Raw genomic sequence first — 18,885 nt, 5'->3', positions numbered from 1 at the left:
CAAGAAACAATGGTACTGCTACCTCATTAGTATAGCTGTTCTACCAGAGAGAAATATTGGCCTGTCACAGATTAGCATGTAGCTAGTTTGTTGAAGTGCTGCTTTTAAATGTAGAAACTGGTGTGATCCCAGTATTTTTGTTCCTCCATTGTATGTGGATTTTTTTTTAAATGCATAGCTGATACAGAGAAGAGTGAAACTGTTTTAGAAAGGTGTATTAGATTTGTGAAAGACTTCAAGAGCTGTGCAGACTAGTTCTTAGAGGTAGTCACAGACCCACTTCCTATTCTTCTCTGAATATATCTTTTCAACTTTTAGTTCTAGGGCTGTTCAGAATTCTGCTATGCTACTTCTGTTTTAAAGTCTAGCTGTTTGAAGTAGTTGCTGAAATCTTTTTTTCTGCATGACTGAGTAAATTGACTTTCTGTGTGACTGACTCATCTGAGTTGCTGTAACTAAGCAAATTTGGAGGTGAGGATATATAACTTCTTGCTATTGAGGTGGTCGGCAGCAGGGGTGGGAGGTGGGGCAGGGTGGATATCAAAAACAAAGTCTTGTGCAGGAAGAGTTCTCTAAGGCTATGTCTACACTACAGCTCAGATCAATGCTCTGAAATCGATCCACTGGCAGTCGATTTAGCAGGTCTAGTGAAGACCCGCCAAATCGACAGCAGATCGCTCTCCAGTCAACCCCTGTACTCTACCCCACAACGAGAAGAGTAAGGTAAGTCGACGGGCGGCTTTCTTCTGTCGACCCCTCGCAGTAACTCGACCCCAACTACATTATTCACATAGCATAGGTTAACTTTCTGCGGTAGTGTAGACATAGCCTAAGTTTTGGGGTTTCTTTAAATTCAACTTCTGCTCAAATAGCCTTGAATGGAATAATTTCTGTATTTGATAATCTAACACACAATGCTTCATTCCCCACATAGGAAAGAAAGCAGAATTTTCTTTCCTAAAAATTAACCGTCTCTTTTAAGAAACAATCTTATATTAGTTGTGGATGCCATTATGTCCTAGATAAGCAATGTTGGTGAAACTGAGACTATGCATAGCTTTTTGGGTCTTTTTAAAAAAAAAAAATACACCAAACATCTTTTCAAAACTACTTTAAAGTTGGTGGTTCAAGTAAATCTTGCTATTCCTCCCCAAAAAGGTAAGAAACCTTTGGCATACTCAATATGTACTGAAGACTTGGTCTGACAATTGCCAAGGGAGCCTATAAGCAAACTCAATAGACAATCTAAATGACTTGCAGAAGACTTCTCAAATTTGAAGGCCATTATAGCAATATCCTGGGATTCTCCAGTTACCTTACTTATAACTGTGGTGCCTGAAGAAACCACACTCCATCTTTTCACTTTCTTCTCTCTCCAATCCCAGTTAAAATGAAGGGCTGAACTTTAAGAAATGCTTCAAAGTGAAACAGTGATCAAGTATGTTATAATGAAGAAAACTCTGATTGCAAAGGGGGCAGACTTTCTTCCTTTTAAAACCTTTTCAGATAGCTCAAATCCTGGTGAGGATAGTAGCAACTGCAAGTCATTGCTCTTAAAACTTCACCACACCGCAGTTGAGTGGACTGAGGCTAGTACCAGTGGTTATGTTTGTAGAGACAGTATTCTGCATAAACAGACTAAGCAATTTCTTAGTGCCCCAAGCAGCTCCAGAGGGCCTCCCATTCACTTTTTTTATTGTAAGAACTTGCCTGTTTTAGTATTGGGAATTGGGAGGGGGGGGGAATATTCCTGCTTCAGGGCTAGCACCGGCACTGTATGTTTTCATTGTGAATCCAACCTGGAGAGTACAAACTGCCAGAGATGTAGAGGATTGAATTAGCAAGGTGATGGATAAGAGGATAGTTCTTAAAAGAGATTTCTCCCAGGTCAGGGTTGAGGCACAATGGCTGGGCAGCATGAGGGAGGGAAGCTTGGAGTATCACTGGGCTGTGCCCTGTGTATGAACATCAGTCCAGCACGTTCCATGAGCACTCAGTTCTATCACAAAAGCTGAAAACAGACTGTACTTCATTTCAAATGATTGTATAGTTAAGTACTATTAATTATGCAATCAATAGAAGAACATTCACTCTAGACCAGGGGTTCTCAACTTTTTTTTTCCCCTCTGAGCGCTCCCCCTACAGCCCATGTGTGCCACAACTCTTTTTCTGCATATCCAGTAGATTTTTAAAAAACAGGGCCAAGGTAGCAATTAAGGGTAGCAAGCAGGACATTTTCTTGGGGATCCCATCAAGCTAAGTTACTCGGGCTTCTGCCTCAGGTGGTGGGGCACAGGCTTTAGCTGGGGCACAGGGCAGCCAGCCCAGCTCTTTGGTTTATTTTGGCAGACCCCCTGAAACCTGCTCATGGCCTCCCCAGAGGGCCCCATATCCCTGGCTGAGAATCACTGCTCTAAAGGCTCCACTAACCTGTTAATGGGAGGAGGCCTCACCATCTATGGTGTGGGGTTTGGTTTTTTTTTTTTTCTTTCTTCTGGTTGTCTTTCACTTGGTCTAAGAAAATACCTTAATGAACACTTTAAGCTGCTTAGTCTCGGGTTTTTAATTTAATGTAAAAATGTCAGCAATATAAGATCTGTATTTATATGACTGGGGGTCTTGGTAGAGATGTTGCTTTTTGCATCAAGTTCCATCTGCCTTTCCTTTTGGGTACAAAGTGCTCTGATTGTCCCAGCTTGCTATACACCTACCTCAATATAACGCTGTCCTTGGGAGCCAAAAAATCTTACCGCGTTATAGGTGAAACTGTGTTATATTGAACTTGCTTTGATCCACCGGAGTGCGCAGCCCCCACCTTCCCCCCCTTCCCCCCCCCCCCCCCCGGAGCACTGCTTTACTGCGTTATATCCAAATTCGTGTTATATCGGGTGGTGTTATATCGAGGTAGCAGTGTACTTAGAATCAATACTCTGATGATCTCCTATCTCTTGCAGCTAATTAGAAAACCTATTTTTTTTATTTTTTTTTTAAATTCTGTGATCTGAGATGTTGAGCAGGAATCTTGGTTATGGGCTCTACTTATACTTTGTTCCTTTTAAAAAAAAATTATAGACACTGTCAAATGATGTTACAGGTCTGATATGAAGAGTGCTTGATGAGGAACATAGAACGAAGGTTGTTTGATTTCTGAAGCAGTTGGCACACTGCATTTCCTCCTACAGCGGCATGCAATTGACTGATTTTATTCTTTCTCCAGATATTAGTACCGTGCAAAGGGAGCTTTTCAAGCAGCAGTCTCTCTACCTGCCAATTTGATTCCTATGTTTTAAAACCAGTGGAAGAAAAATTTCAGACCTTAAATGGAAAGGTATTCTCTTGTTAATACATATTTGGTGGAGGGGTTCTGCCTGGGAACATGATAGACGAGAGTGAAAGGGGAGAGACCAAACTTTGAGTGATAGCACTATCTAATGAGTAGGGCAGATAACTGGAGGTCTGGTCTCTGTTCCTGATTCTGCTACTGGGAGTGTAACTCCAAACCCATTTTACAGAAGGGGAAATGGAGATACAGCTTCAAATTAACATCACTGCATTTGTGCAAAGTATTTATTTATATTTATTCGTAGAGCTAATTAGTAGGATGGGCTGTCTGTTCTGTCCAAGAGAACTTTAGGTTGAGTTCTGTGCTAGTACTCTAGCTGTACTTGTATAGATAGTAAGGGGGAAGTTTGTCCAGAAGAAGATGGCACAGAATCTGACTTTTTTGTTTTGTTTTGTTTTTTTTCTTGCGTTTATGAATTGCAGTCTCCTCACACTCTGCACAAACTGAATCAGAAACATTCTGGTGACTTAATGTTACAAAGTTAAAGATGTATTAAAACAAACTGGACAGTCATACTAATTGCTATAAATGAGGAGTCCTGCTGTGTGGCGTGCTAGTATCAGTTAGAATGGCATTGGGTTTTTTTCCAGTGCAGTTTGAAATAAAGAAGTTCAGAATTCTTGTTGAAATGAGTGTTTTGTCCCTAATGCCTATAAAATAAGTTTCAGTGCACCTAAAGCATTTCAAAAGTTCTTATTAAAAAAAAAATGCTAAAAATGAATATGGAAAAGCATGTTTGTGGGGTGTGGGGTTTTTTTTGGGTGCCCAACTCAAGGCACCTTTTAAAAGGGGCATGACTCTATCAGAAAGATGGGTAGTAGGCATTTTCTGAAAATTGGCCCTTTTAAGGTGTCTCAAGTTGAGTAACTTAAAAACTTGGGCACCTGCTATCTTCTGAATCTTGAACAAATGTGTCTGAATTTTCCTTGAACAAATGATGCAGTGGAGAACAAACTTGTGGGGGGATGGGGGACACACACAATCATCCCACGTTAGTAATCTTGATTTAAAAAAAAAATCACTCCCTGCGGCACTGACTTGTTGAAGCAAGGAGAATGTGAAAGGGTCTCTGACCAAAAAAAAAAAAAAGACCATTACAAATACCCCCTTCTTTTCCTAGTATACGGAACTATGTATTGCAATTGTCAACTTCCTGTTTTTTCTGCTCAATATTATGATTTATTTTTAATTTCAGGAAATCTTTATCCAGGGAAACTTGATTATTTTAGGAACTGGTTTTAATCATCATCTCTCAGTACCTGTTCTCTTTGAGGAAACATTCTACAATGAAAAAGAAGAAAGTTTTAGCTTATTGTGTATAGCTCATCCCCTGGAAGAATCTGAAATCTTAGGTGCGTACAGAAATGCCAGGAAAACACCAACAGTTGGTCTGCTTTGGTGTGAAACAAGGCAGTCCTCTATTTTATAGGGTTCAGTATAATTCTAGGTTTGTTTTACAAAGCAGTACTTTGGATTGAAAACTCAGGATTTTTTTTTTAATTGGCATGCTATCACTATTGATAGTGCAGCTAGGCAAGAAGCAAACTGTGTATTTAAAAAAAACAAACAAACAAACCCAGCCAAGGTTTATGTAGTATGACTTAATGAAATTATTTTTAAATGGCTTCAATGTGAATTGAAAGTCAGCTCTGTGAAATGCTTGTTTTTAATGCAACATGGAATTAGAATTTCAGGTTGGTCATTATCAGACAGCTTATTGTCTTGACTCTGTTTAAAACTAGTACTTGTATCACTTTATTAATGGTGTTGCCTCTTTCTACTGAGATCTTGAGATGAGAGTAAACTCTTTTTGACATGGTCAGTTGCCGTCTTTAGAAGTTGTCTGTCTGATAACCGTTTTTTGTAGCAGCTTTTTCTTTTGGTGATGCCTGACTTTAGTGTTTAAAATTTTTAATTCTTGCTTCTTAAACTGGCTGCATTTGACATGGATCTGAGCAAGAACACTTTCCTGCTCTGGATTGGAGATACTGTAGGTAAGATTAGGGAAATATTGCCAGAGTTACTGCTTTAAAGCAGTATATGTAGCTTTTTTGCAGAATTTTGGCAAGTCGTTGCTGCTCACCAAGGGTACAATAAAATTAAAAAGCAAAATGGAAACTTCTCAGAATGAATACTGTCCCTAAAAGGCTAAACATACTTTACCAGACCCTCTGCAAGACAAAATGTGAAACTATATAAATGAAACTGACATTAGGGAAAGTGGAGTAATAACTGTCAGGGAAGTGTGAAAACTGGATTTGAACAATAAGTTTAAATGAGTCTGATTTACTCCTATATGGAATCAAACCATGAACCTTAATCTGGCTTCTGAAAATAACTTCTCTTTTTGAAGGAGTGCTTTTTTTTTTTTTTTTTTTTTTTAAATTTCTGGTTACTTACTTACACCTTCAGAAGAGCAGTAGAAGACTACTAGGTTAAAGTCTGGTTTGGAGGGAATGAGAACCGAGCTTGCTTTGGCTGTAGGTGATGGTTAAGTTGCCTAGATAAATGGGAGCAGATTCTGCAATATAGATGGTAAAAGAACCTGGATGCTTTGTGGTGCACTGACTCCTAACTTTCATTACAGAAGAATTTAAAACCCCATCAAAATCTTATTCCCTGAAAAATATTGAGGATGTGAGAGAGTTTTTGGGAAGACACTCTGAAAGATTTGACAAACACATTGCATCTTTCCATAGGACTTTTAAAGACCATGAAAGAAAAAGCCTACGACATTACATAGTCAGTATCTTACTTTTAACCTTTGATCACCTAAAATTTTGACCTAATGTTTGTACCTAGGTAATTCACTATTTGAGTTTATTTTATTAAAGCTTTTCATGTCACAATATTTTGTAAATAGAATTGTGAAAATGTGGGGTATTTAGTCATAAAGGATTATGGTGGTTTGCATTTTTTTAATTAAAAAAAAAAAATCAAATCCTGCTTGTCTCTGCACTTCAGTACGTCCTACTAATTGAATGGGACTACTTGCCTGGCTTAAATAATCAGGATTTGTCTGAGTTCTAGCATTGCATTGCTCATATTTAAATATCTTATGTCTTGCCTTTTCAGGATTCTGTTAATGCACTTTACACCAAATGCCTCCAGCATTTATTGAGGGATTCTCACTTGGTAAGTGCTACTTCAGTAAATCCGTACTGTGAAAATAGCTGCCTATTGCTTAGACATGTATTTAACTCAATGCATAAATTCCCATATTTTTTTAGAGGATGCTTGCAAAGCAGGAATCTCAGATGAATCTGATGAAACAAGCAGTTGAAGTAAGTCTCTGAGGCTGGGCAAAAATATCAATGGGTTATTTTTATTTCGTCTTTCCTTTTCCTTCCTAAACTGTGGTGTTTATTCCCCAGATGTATGTACATCATGATGTTTATGATCTGATCTTTAAATATGTGGGAACTATTGAGGCAAGTGAGGTAAGGGATTTCCCCCCCTTAATATAACTAATATATGCAAGACTGATGGACAAACTTTTGTACAGCTTCTAAAAATATTTTTATTCACTGCTTAGGATGCAGCCTTTAACAAAATTACAAGAAGCCTCCAAGATCTCCAGCAAAAAGATATTGGAGTTAAGCCTGAATTCAGGTGAGAGTTGCATGATGAGGGACTTCTAAATGACTCTTCATCAAGAATGGATTAAAGTTTTAAGTAGGTCTCAGGTCAGCCAAAAAGCAACTCTCTCCCCCAAGTCTGCTCACTACTCCAGGGGAGGAAAGTCCATTTCTTTCTGCACTAGCCCCTGCGATGTTCTCACTTCTCCAAAAGATAGAAAAGTAAAGGGTTTGAGGGCATCCGCTTGGGTTAGCTGCCCCACTGATGTTGTCTTAATTCCTCATTGCCTCCGGTATCTTAAAACTTCTCTCCTTCTTTTATTTTGCTTTCAGAGGTGCTGACTTTCTAATGTGCCAGGGGGTGCTCGATCTCTGCTCCACCCCGAGCACCCGCCACCCTCGCTGCTCCCTTCCTCCCTCCCCAGCACCTCCTGCATGCCACTGAACAGCTGATCGCCCAGAGGCAGTGATGGGCAGGGCTGCCAGCGGGTGGGAGGGATTGGGGGGGAGGGGGGACACTGATTGGTGGGGCTGCGGGTGGGAGGAGTTGGGGGAGCTGATCAGGGGGCTGCTGGAGGGTGCTGAGTACCCACCATTTCCCCCCCCCCCCAAATCCTCCGTAGGTGCTGCAGGGCTGGAGCACCCACAGAGTCAGCGCTTATGTGCTCAACAACATTTGGAACAAGTTCCACCTTTTTGTTCAAATGCAAATCTCCCTGATTCCCTGGGTGTGCAGAAGTGTGCTCTGCCTCTTGGGCTTTAATTCATGGTATTGCCTGAAATTTGAACAATTGCACAAGCATACTTAATTAGTACATCTCATAAATCTGGGTTGTATACTAAGGCTTTTATCTTTCAAAAATATTTTATAGCTTTAATATTCCACGTGCAAAGCGAGAATTGGGTCAGCTGAATAAATGCACCTCCCCACAACAGAAGCTGATCTGTCTTCGAAAAGTGGTGCAAATTATTATGCAGTCTCCTAGCCAAAGAGGTTGGTATTCAAAGCAATGAACTGGTAATTAATTTTAATATGTGGCACTCTTCATCTCGAAAGGACTTTACATACACTTTCTAACTTTATTTGCATTATTTTTATATATGGAAGAATTAATGTTCAAATAGAATACTAAGGGTCTGGCTTGCAGAATATTAAGTACAACAGGTAAAACTAGGTGACCAGATGTCCCGACTTTATAGGGACAGTCCTGATATTTGGGGCTTTGTCTTATGTAGACGCCTCTTACTCCCTATCCTGATTTTTTTTTTTTCCCCACACTTGCTATCTGGTCACGTTGGGCAAAACAGACCCTTGAAGTAGTATACTTACCTTGGGCATAAACTTCCTGTGGGGGGGAAAACTCTTGCCTTGCATTAATATCTCAGCAGAGAAAAAGCCTAATGTTGATTTTTCTTTCTGCTGCAGAGGAATATTTTTCTTCAAGGAGTTGAGTGATTTCATTGTAGCGCTGTTGAGTTGCTACAACACTCTGACATCTGCCTTAAAGACACCGATAATCTTGTTAACACACTGACCCCCCCAAAGGATGTTAAGTTGAGAGTTTTTCTTTACAAAACTTAAAAATAGAATAAAACTGTGGAACAATAATCCTGGAAGATAAATGTTTGTTCCCACTATTGCATGATGCCTTTTGTTAATCCATTGAAGATGTAAAATTAAGTCCCTCTAATGAAACCTGACCCTCTTGAAGTCAGATATTGAGTGTTGGTGTAGTCACACCAAACTGTTCAATGGGGCTGAAGTGAAGAGGGGGCAGTAGCTCTCCACAGTCCATGCCTCTCCTCCCCATCACAAAGTTATTTATTATTTTAAAGGAAAGCTCATTGGCTGCGAGGCTGTTCGTTGTAGGGCTATGCAGGGTTTTGGGGGGAGTAATTATTCAAACCCTAGAGTCCTAGAAACTCCTTTTCTTCTTGAGGGAAGAGTTTTTGACAGAGGTGACTCCAGGGTATTTTTTTGCACTCTGCCATAGGCTGACACTTCTTGACTAGGCTGACCTATATGGGTCACCTAGAAGGTGCATGGTCTGTTGGGTGGGTCTGGGTCCTGTTGAGGGTATCAGTAGAAAATATTGAATAAGTCACCTTTCTATCTGAAATGAGTTTAAAAAAGCTTAAATATTAAAATCCGTGTTCAGTCCTGGCTCTTATCTTTGGCCTATTGTGGCTTTATGTTAAAGTTTTTCCTATTACAAACTCTTATTTCCTTCAGTTAACATGGAGACCATGTGTGCAGATGATCTTCTCTCTGTGTTACTGTATCTGCTTGTAAAAACAGAGATTCCTAACTGGTATGTAACAGTTTCTTTTTACTGTACAAACATATTTGTAACTTGTACATAATGTTGCTGCATAAATAAATGCTTCTAGAAACAGCTAGCTCTACAAGGACAGGCTTGCTGGGTTTTTTTGGGGGGGGGTTTGTTTATTATATAGTTTTATAACAATTTCTCAAATAGGTTTGAAGGGATCTTTAATTTAAGCAAGTCCCTTTTTATTGCTGATCTCCAGTCCCTAGGGGAAGAGCTGAAAACCTTGCTTCCATTTCCCTCTCACTTTTATAGCTCTTCCATCACACATCAAATGTTGCTTGTTTTTGCCCCCTCTGGACTTCTTGATGTTACCCATCTTCACCTTTTGGACCTATTTCATACCAAAATTCCTGACTTCATCTGTCTCAAAGCAGCCAGGAACCAATCCTCAATTCCCAGTTTGGTTCCTGGGGAACTTGACATTCAAAGGCATAGAACAGCTGGAGATTAATCAATATCCTGAGGGATAATGTAACTAGAATGTTGCTGAAATTAACTTAATTGTTTACTGCTAATATCTAATTTATAATTAATCTCTAACCCAGTATCCATAAAGGTATGAATCTTGCATCTAAATGTACTTGCAATGTAACAGTTGCATTAGCATTGCAATCCTGGATGTGGCTTTTAACAGAATTTTTTTTTCCTTTATAAAAAGGCATCTAAAATAACGAAGTGCTTAAGTTTTCAAGTACCATAGAATTTAGCACCAGCTCATAATCCTGGGAAGTGTGTCCATACTGAATACTATATTTTGCATAACTCTTCATTCTTTCAGCCAGCAGTTTAAGGGTATTTTGTATGTAAGCTGTTATCTCCCCTTGCTGGACAATTGGTTCAGTCTCTTCCATTATCTCCTTTCTTCTCAGTTTCAAATAAATACTAAAATAACCCAAAACCTAATGTAACTTAATATTTCACTTTTCATATAACAGATTCTCACTGTGGGTCACATCCCTCATAGAGTTCTTGGCATAAGTTTCCTTTGTTCTCAACACGCTCAGGGGTCTGTAAATATAGCTGCTAGCTCCTTGTGATAAGAGAATGTGAACTGGCTTCTAGTTCCATCCACTTCTCTCCCCTCTCTGAGTAGACTGAGTAGCAATGTTAAAATAAGCCCTCTACCCCACACCTTCATGAATCCTTAAGGATAATTGTTTTATTTTTACTTTTAGGATGGCAAATTTGAGTTACATCAAAAACTTCAGGTTTTGCAGTTCAGCAAAGGATGAACTGGGATACTGCCTGACCTCTGTTGAGGCTGCTATAGAATATATCCGACAAGGAAACCTCTCTGACAGACCAACAGTAAGATAATTTTATGACCGTATTTAGCACCTTACAAGTATTAACCGCTCCTTCTAATACTTTTTTAGAGGTAGGTATTTTCCTTCTCTTTCCAACAGAAGTGGGGAGGGGGTAGCTGAGTGACCACAGCTTCCACATTAGCAAAAAGAAGGTAGTGTCAGCCAGTTGTTAGACCCTGGGATTTCCATGTTTCCAGTCTTGCAATGAATCTGTGCATTTCTGTCCTGGTTTAATATAATTCAGCAGAAAGCATTCTGTCTTCCAGGCTAGTAGTTGTGTTCAGTCTCTCAATGAAGTTTGGCTTCATATGCTTAATGGTGATCCAACAACAGGCTACTTAGAGCGAGGTTCCATCCTTTAGGAGAAAATCTCAAACCCAGGGTCTCCATCTTCTACCTGCACAGCCAGGAAGGAGGCAAAAGATCCCACCGCACTTCTTTGAAAAGAGTAGTGAGCTGGTGTCTTAGCTAATGACCTTTCTCAAGTGTGGGTGGGGTAAATGTGAGTTTCACCAGTGAGCACAACATCTGCTGCTTTACTTGACAAATCACTGGACTACCTTACCGTCCTCTAGTTGCTTATAAAGCAAAATAGCTCAGTGGTTTGAGCATTGGCCTGCTAAACCCAGGGTTGTGAGTGATCCTTGAGGGGGCTACTTAAGGATTTGGGGATTGGTCCTGCTTTGAGCAGGGGGTTGGACTAGATGACCTCCTGAGGTACCTTCCAACCCTAATAGTCTATGTTGGGACACATAGCATTTAAAGGTTCCAAATTCTTACTTTAGCCTGTTATGTGGATCAAAGGCTTTTAGCAGTCTGAGGATAAATTAACAATTTATCTTCCATTCTATCTGTTTCTGTTGAAGCATTATTATCTAGAGTTTTGGGTCTAGAAAACAAATAGAATTCTGTAACTGGCAACAGTTAGATATGAAAAGGAATGTGTACTGAGTAATCAAATTTAACTAAAGGCAAATGGTTATCTGTCAAAGTGGAATACCTTGGGTGAAAATATCACATATACACATTGCACAGTACTTAGCAAGATGTCATGTAGCCTGAAGCATACAACATAATGAACTGCTGTGGCTGGTTGTACAACAACACTATACAAAACCTGATCTTTAAAACTGTATTCTTAAAATATTTACTAAGGAAACGCATTAAAATCGTAGTATCGCATAATGGCTTTAGTAACTTTTTAAAAATACTAGAACTTTTTTTATCTATCATTTGTCTTATTAGATAGCAGCATAGTTTTAACCTCAATACAGTCTTACAGATTTCAGTACCATGCTTTCTCTTAGAATGCTGTGCAGCCTTTTTCTTTTAATGTTTATTTTAAAAACCCTGGCTAAAACCTACATAGTGGGGGTGAGGGGGGGGGAGAAGGTTGCAGTATAGATCAAAACAGAATTATTCAGCGAGCCTTGACTACATAGTGCAGCTTCTAAATGTATTCCATTTATACTTTCCAAATAGTGGGCACCAGCTTTGGATTTCCCTCTTGTGAAGCTGATGACATTTAACAAATCATTTATGCAATGCAAATAATGAACTTTGTGGCACCAGCATGATAGCCCAGTGGTAACAGAAAGCTCTGTGATGCTGGACAGCAGAGTTTGAAGCCCAGGTTTGCTCTTGGGTCTCTAACCTAGCAGGGGTCAGAAATGCTGCAGATGCAGTGAATTAATTTCATGGTGGGTGAGCATGCCTTCTGTCAATCAGCTCCAGTTCCTGCAGGCCAATCAAGGGATGGTGCTGATGTGACTTTAAAAGCTGTCATGGTCAAAGGAGAGCCCCTGTGACTTATTTAGGGTAGGGAGCCAGCCTCTTACATGTGGAAAACAGACTAGGTTCTGAATTTAGATCACGCTTGTTTCTTGTGCCAAAGGAGGAGAGCCTAAAAAGACACCTACCTGTTGGGGTGGGTTGGTTGGGTTTTTTTTTTTTAACAAAGTCCTTCTCAGTAGCTTTTTTAAAGTGTACTGTAGTCTGTTTACTCTGTTTTGTAACCTGTCTTGGTTGTTAAGCTCTCAAAGCACTCTAGAGTTTCTGCTCTTGCAAAAATAGGTGTTCCCTGTGTGACCTGGAAACCAAAGGATGTGAACATGGGACCAGAGAGACTGAGACTTGTTGAATTATCTGTCAACTGCATAGCACTGGAATCTGGATTACCGTGGCCTGATTGCTTGATTGGCTCAATGTACAGGGTTTGGGGTGGGACAATTCCAGGGCACAATCTTAACACAGCAAAACCTCCTTAGAGTAACTTCAACATTTTATTTAAAGAAATACTTTTAAGGTAATATGCTAGTTTGCTTTTCCGTGGTGATCTTTCCACAAATCTATGGCACTCTGAACTATTGAACATTTAGAAAAGAACATGACATTTTTGTATTTAGTATCTCTTGTTATATTGCTATATTGAATCCTGTTAAGAAAATATAATAAAGTGTTAATGTTAAAAACAAAGTTTGCAATTTTTCCTTTTTAATTTCATGCAGCTATCTCAAAATTCTTGTAATATAAATAGCAATAGTCCCAGTTCACTCTCAGGCCAGCAATACTTACATTTTTAAATTCCCTTTGTAAAACAGCGCATGAACTAACATTGAGGATGCCAGTAAAAAACTGTATTTGAATTGTGGTCTCTTTTTCAAAAGACAATTTTTTTTATATAAAACAAGTTGCTCATTTAAAAAGAGAGGACAAAAGAATAAAAATTGCCTTCCTCTAAGTCTGGTCCCATCTGTCTTCAGATAACTGAATAGAGCAATTCTTTACATAACACAACTATATATTAAAGGTTGTTCCAATTTTCTGACATTGCTGACAATCTTAGATGTCTGTTCGGAGAATGAACACTAATTGATTCTTCCAGAGTTCCAAATAGGAGAACCAGAGACCCAAGCAGTGCCTCAGAGTATTTCCCTGGTACCAACTTGTTGCATTTGAAATCTGAAACCAGAGTATATGCAGAGTAGTGATTCCAGCCTGCAAGGTTCATAAGCCTTTCAAATGACTCAGTCTGCACTATACTCAATGTGCTGGTGGTTCCTAGTTTTCCTCTCTCCCTCTGGGCTTCCTTCCTACATCCAACTTCCATTTCCATTGTTACCTAGATGGCAAATGGTCCTATGTTGACTTCTAAGGAAAACCTGCAACACTAGGGAGCAACAGGATCAGCTTCAGGCATCTAGGGAATCTCATTCTTTTCTGCGTGTTGTCCCCCTTTTTTCCCCCTCCCCCCATTAGTGCCATTCCTAGGGATGTGTAAACCAGGGAGTTGTATAGTGCTCCTTTAGCAGCTGCAGCACTGGGGCTTGGGGTGTCAGCAATAAAGTTTATTCTAAGAAAGAAGGGAAGCCTGAAAAAGATAGGACCCCCAGGGGCTGGGAGAATGAAATTGAGGCCACCATTCATCAAAACTCCCCTTCTCTGTTGGGTTCTGGGCCAGTCTGAATCTTCTGGATTACCTCAATAAAAAGGGATCTGAGAACAGGCATTGCTTCTATACAGTGCACTGTGAGCCATGTGCGGTGAGGAGTAGAGCTGGGAACTAGTACAAGTCACCCAGCAGCTACTGAACAGGAAAGAGCAAAATTCCCTGAGTGAAGGCGGAAGGGTGGGGTGGGGTGGGAGGAGGGTAGTGTATACAGAAAAAAGGGGTAAAAACTCAGGGTAGTAGTATAGTCTCTGCTGGTCTCACCAGTCCTCAGCAACTGACCACATTTGAGTGTTGATCGCTAATCTCCTATTTAGTTCTGCCCTGGCAAAGAATAAATCAGCTGGTCTTCAGTTTCCTGGCTGGGGCACTAGTCACTAGGCCAAGTTTCAGGGTCTGCTTGCCATAGGATCCTGTTGAATCCTTCACTCCACTCCATTCCAAGGTATCCAGTACTGGTGGGGGAAACAGAGGAATTAAATGGTAAGGAGAGATGCTGAATCTCCAGTTCTGCAGTGACAACTCCTGATGCTGCTTGCAGTGGGGACAGATCACTTAGCTGCTAGCAGTCAGCCTGCTCCTTCTTAGTCCCTCCCTCCACCAGTCCCTAGAGCACCCAGCTGTGGGCAAAACACAGGGAGGAATCAGCCTATCCAAGGCAAGGCAACTGGCCTGTTGACAGCATATGTCTCATCACTTTGAAAAAGCAAATGAGGAAAAGACTAGAGGCACAATGGAGAAAACTAGAAGAGATTGAGGCACAGCTGGGAGAGGAGTTGAAAAGAGCCTGTATCTGGATGGACCTATTGTGTGGGTGGTAAAATGGATAGGGACGGGAGAAGCATGTGAGTTATGAAGGCCCCTCTTTGAATTTGTGCCTGTGGATAGTGGGGCTTCATAACTCTTAATATGCCCCAGTGGCAGGGGCCAGTAACAAAGGGCTTTCATTTAATGGGCCAGAATGTAGCAGCAAGTTCTAGTTCAGAGATTCTGAAACAAAACACCTGCCCCTTTTTGGGGAGTGGGAAGAGAAGACTTTCACACTGAAATACATGGACAGTAATGTCCTCAACCATCCAAGAGTTCTGCACATCCTCAGAAGGTCTAAAGTGTTGTTCATTATAATAAAATTCCCCTCTAACTAGTGACCTACATCAGCACTGGTGGAAATGGAGGTATTTACTGTTCTGGACTCCATTATTGTCTAAGGATTTTGGCAGGGGATTGAAGGCAGGTTCTAATATATTTCACTATCTCTTTTGTCCTGTAGATAAGGGATGATATGTGCTTAAGTTCTGGGGATGCAATCTATGTTGTCCTACTGCAACACAAGCAATGTTTTTGGTAATTATCTAGAGTATTCTAACCAAAACAATCCATCCAGGGGCCCATGCTCTACTCTCAAACAGATGAAATCCTCATTCTCACTCACTGAAGTGTAGAACATAATAGCTAACCAGAACATGCAATTTATCCTTTCAGTTGATTATCTTGTAGAAATGGTCAATACTCAGTGCTTCAGATGGTTACCCATTCATTATTTCTCTTTATTCCCATGTGGGAATATGTGCCAATTATGTAACAGGGCAAAATCTTTCCTGATATTTCATGTGACAAGCTTTTACTCTGGAGCATGAGGATTGCCATCATTTGGGAGAGGAGGAAATAGTGCTGAACTACTTGCCTGGGATTTCTGGTGTTCATTAATTCCATAGATTGTAATTACTTGCAGTATTAAACTGTCTCTGACCAATTGCACTACACACTCAGGCCATTTTCAAACCTGGGTGCCTCTAATTAGGCACTAAAATCCACATTTTCACACCTACCTGTCAACTCATCCAGTGGAAGCAGCAGGTGCTACTTCACCAAAACCTCTAAAAAAAACCTGCCTACCTATTTAGGTACGAGAATGCTAGGCACCTAGGTTTGAAAACGTTGGTGTCTGTTCTGCTATCTTTTGTGTGCAAGTAAAACACAAACCAAACCAATTTAGAGGATATACATGTTCTCTAGTCTCACATCACAGTGTTGAGTTTTTAAATCTCTGTATTGAGTTTTCCATTGTAGGTCAGTCATATGTATTGTTTAAAAACTTCCATGGTTTAGTATGCATAACTAAATACAGGGGCTACTAGTGATCAAAACCAAACAAGTTCTTAGAAGAGTTAGTGCTTTAAAATTTTGTTTGGAAAATTCAAAGAAGAAAACAAGCAATGTTAAAGATTGTACACTCTTTGGGAGAGAGCAGCTCATATATGTGCAAGCAAATTGAGTTCCTTTTATTCATCTTACAACTGTGTAAATTTAGTGACTAATGAAATTGCTGTAAGGAGAGCACAGCTCATGTGAGGCTTATGAAAAATAGTACAATAGCACATACACCCATAATCCTTTGCAAGTTTTCATCCTAAAATTTCTCCATAGCAAACATGTTTAACTATTGAAAGAAACCTTAATTATAGCCAAATTATCTAGAAGCACCAGAACAGATTTCTGTTTCTATTCAATTCTTAAAAGAGTAGTTCTAGTGGTGATGGTGGCTTTATAGATAGTTTTGAGAGGCTTTCTCCATGAGATCACCTATTGTGATCTTAACATTAAAACCTTAGGGATCCAAGTTTCCAGAAAAGCTGCTGGACTCCACATTCCAATACCACCAGGAAACCTGGGTGATCTTGTGTTCATTTGCTCTGAATTGATTTTTGTAATGCTGCAGTTTGATATGCTGCCTTATTACCTTCACACACCGGGCACTGGCTGAGTATTTGTTACATGCAAATACAGTAACTGTTATTTTGAGATTTAATCTCAAGTGTTTGAAGAATGTGTCTCTGTCATCCATTTCTTCTCAACTGTTAACACCAGCGCTAACTTTGCAGATTTTGTGGCCATGTTAGGTAGAGAAACCTTCAGACGAATCCAGAATGATTCTGAGGGGCTTTCTGATTCTGGGGCTTCAGCTTGACTCTGCTACATGGCTGGCAGCAGATAGTATCTGCCCTGGGCCTGTTTTTAGGCAGTAGCTTTATGACTGTCCATCTTGCTCTTTGGCACACACCCTTTAGTCTGTGTTTTATATGAAGCACACCTCGCACTAACTTGGCCACTTCAAAAGCTGCTTTTACTTTGGTCTTTCTTATAGAAAAACTTACTTTTATTTTGTTAATGAAACTCAGATGTTTTAGTACTAAAATGTCTAAGGGGTGCCCTGGGATTATTTTATGGACTAACATCCAATTAGGTGACGGGGAATGCTCTTGTACAAATGTACAAAGTCATTGATACAGGATTTTAAATATTAAATCAAACTTTTAGGCTTTAACCTGTTACATAAGCTAAGAGCTGGTAAATATATGTATTGCATATTTAAAAATAACTTTTTTTTATAAAAATACTTTCTTTTTACTAATATATGGAACACTGGTTGACATGGCTTGTTTCTTTGCAGGAATCTGAGAGGTTTAGTGACAAGTTCTTGAGACAAAGAATGAACTTGCTGTCCCAGATGTCCACAACCCCAATAGATTGCTTGTTCAAGGTGAAAAATCTGCATTGCAGAACATTGTACATATATAATCTCTTACACACAGTTTTCTAGACTATAACACACACTTCATAATGACTTCACCATGCTGCTTCTACTTTGGAGTGCCAAGAAGCCATACGTTAGACTATAAAGAGGTGCTTGGGTAATCAGTGCATTGCAGTTCTGTGCCAAAGCTTCTGCAAGTTGGCAGTGTGTTTTTACAGATTCTAGCACAGAAACAAATGGAGTTGGAATAGTACTGCTGTAATAGTCAATAGCCCATTAAAACAGAGATGCAATGCCAATGGCTGTTAGTCTCCAGAGACTTTGGTGCCTAAAACCAATAAGTTTTGCTGAAAAAAACATCTAAAGTGCAGTCACCTCCCATCTCCTACATATTGTGTTAATCTCATAATGTAATGATCAAAAGAGAATTTCACCTGTGCAAAGACAAAGCAAAGCTACTAATTATACAGCTATGGCTAGAGACTGCTAGTAATAATGTGTCTGAACAGAGGGCGGACATTGTTGTAACTGAGTCTGGAAGACGACAATGTGAATTTTGTTTTAAGTTTTTTTTTTTAATGGAAAGCAAACTAAGATCAGATCTAAGGGCTATTTATACTGAAAACTCATTGGAGATTATGTGCAGCAGCCCTATCCAGCCTTGCACCAGCGCTTCTAGTGCTTCATTCATACTCGGTTGCGTTGGTTTTGTGCTTCAGTGGATGAAGTAGGTTTTATTTTAAGCTTCTTCACATCAATGCCTCACTCTTTCTCCTCTTGGCTTTTTGTAGTATATTGCTTCAGGTAACCAGGAGGAAGTGGAACGATTACTAAGTCAAGGTGACAGTGATAAAGACACTGTACAGAAAATGTGTCACCCACTCTGTTTCTGTGACAATTGTGAGAAACTGGTTTCTGGGTAAGGATTCTTCATCTCCGTATGAAAAGCTTTCTAAAAGTCTATGTTCCAGGATTTCCTTTGGAGTATGAGGGCAATACTGGAATGTGCAGTGCCTTGTCCAGAAAATGCTTCTGGTTGGAGAGGATATTGGCTGCATTTAGGATTGTGTGTGTATATATCTAGGTTGAGAGGGACAGAAGAAATTGTAGGTGTCTCAGAATTATGCATGCAGATTTGAATAGGAAAGTAGTGAAAAGCTGGGAGCTCAGTTTCCCATAGAGGGGAGATAGTGTGACGTCCTTTGGACACATTAAAGAGTGACTCTTCTCTCTGAATTTGGACTTCGCAGCCAAAAGAATAGATGTCTGGATTTTTTTTTCTTTTGGTTTAATAAAAAACCCATATGGAATAATCTGTTAATGAGAAATAGTAGAGGGTAA

The 18,885-nt window shown here is 39.8% G+C and overlaps 1 protein-coding gene across 5 annotated transcripts in view; it reads left to right on the top strand.

Annotated features, from left to right (window-relative positions):
• ANKRD27 (ankyrin repeat domain 27) overlaps window positions 1–18,885 on the top strand; it is a 72,607-nt gene that overhangs the window by 12,070 nt on the left and 41,652 nt on the right. For all 5 annotated transcript variants that reach the window (XM_039503250.1, XM_039503249.1, XM_039503248.1 and 2 more), the window contains 12 exons: window positions 3,218–3,328; window positions 4,539–4,695; window positions 5,931–6,085; window positions 6,419–6,478; window positions 6,574–6,627; window positions 6,718–6,783; window positions 6,879–6,955; window positions 7,794–7,915; window positions 9,155–9,233; window positions 10,430–10,562; window positions 17,461–17,550; window positions 18,336–18,463. In XM_039503250.1, coding sequence (XP_039359184.1) covers window positions 3,218–3,328; window positions 4,539–4,695; window positions 5,931–6,085; window positions 6,419–6,478; window positions 6,574–6,627; window positions 6,718–6,783; window positions 6,879–6,955; window positions 7,794–7,915; window positions 9,155–9,233; window positions 10,430–10,562; window positions 17,461–17,550; window positions 18,336–18,463 — 1,232 coding nt within the window. The remainder of the gene's footprint in view (window positions 1–3,217; window positions 3,329–4,538; window positions 4,696–5,930; window positions 6,086–6,418; window positions 6,479–6,573; window positions 6,628–6,717; window positions 6,784–6,878; window positions 6,956–7,793; window positions 7,916–9,154; window positions 9,234–10,429; window positions 10,563–17,460; window positions 17,551–18,335; window positions 18,464–18,885) is intronic.

Source organism: Mauremys reevesii, linkage group 16, assembly GCF_016161935.1.
Source record: "Mauremys reevesii isolate NIE-2019 linkage group 16, ASM1616193v1, whole genome shotgun sequence".
Classification (NCBI taxonomy): domain Eukaryota; kingdom Metazoa; phylum Chordata; order Testudines; family Geoemydidae; genus Mauremys; species Mauremys reevesii.
This window is presented reverse-complemented; position numbering and strand designations above follow the sequence as displayed.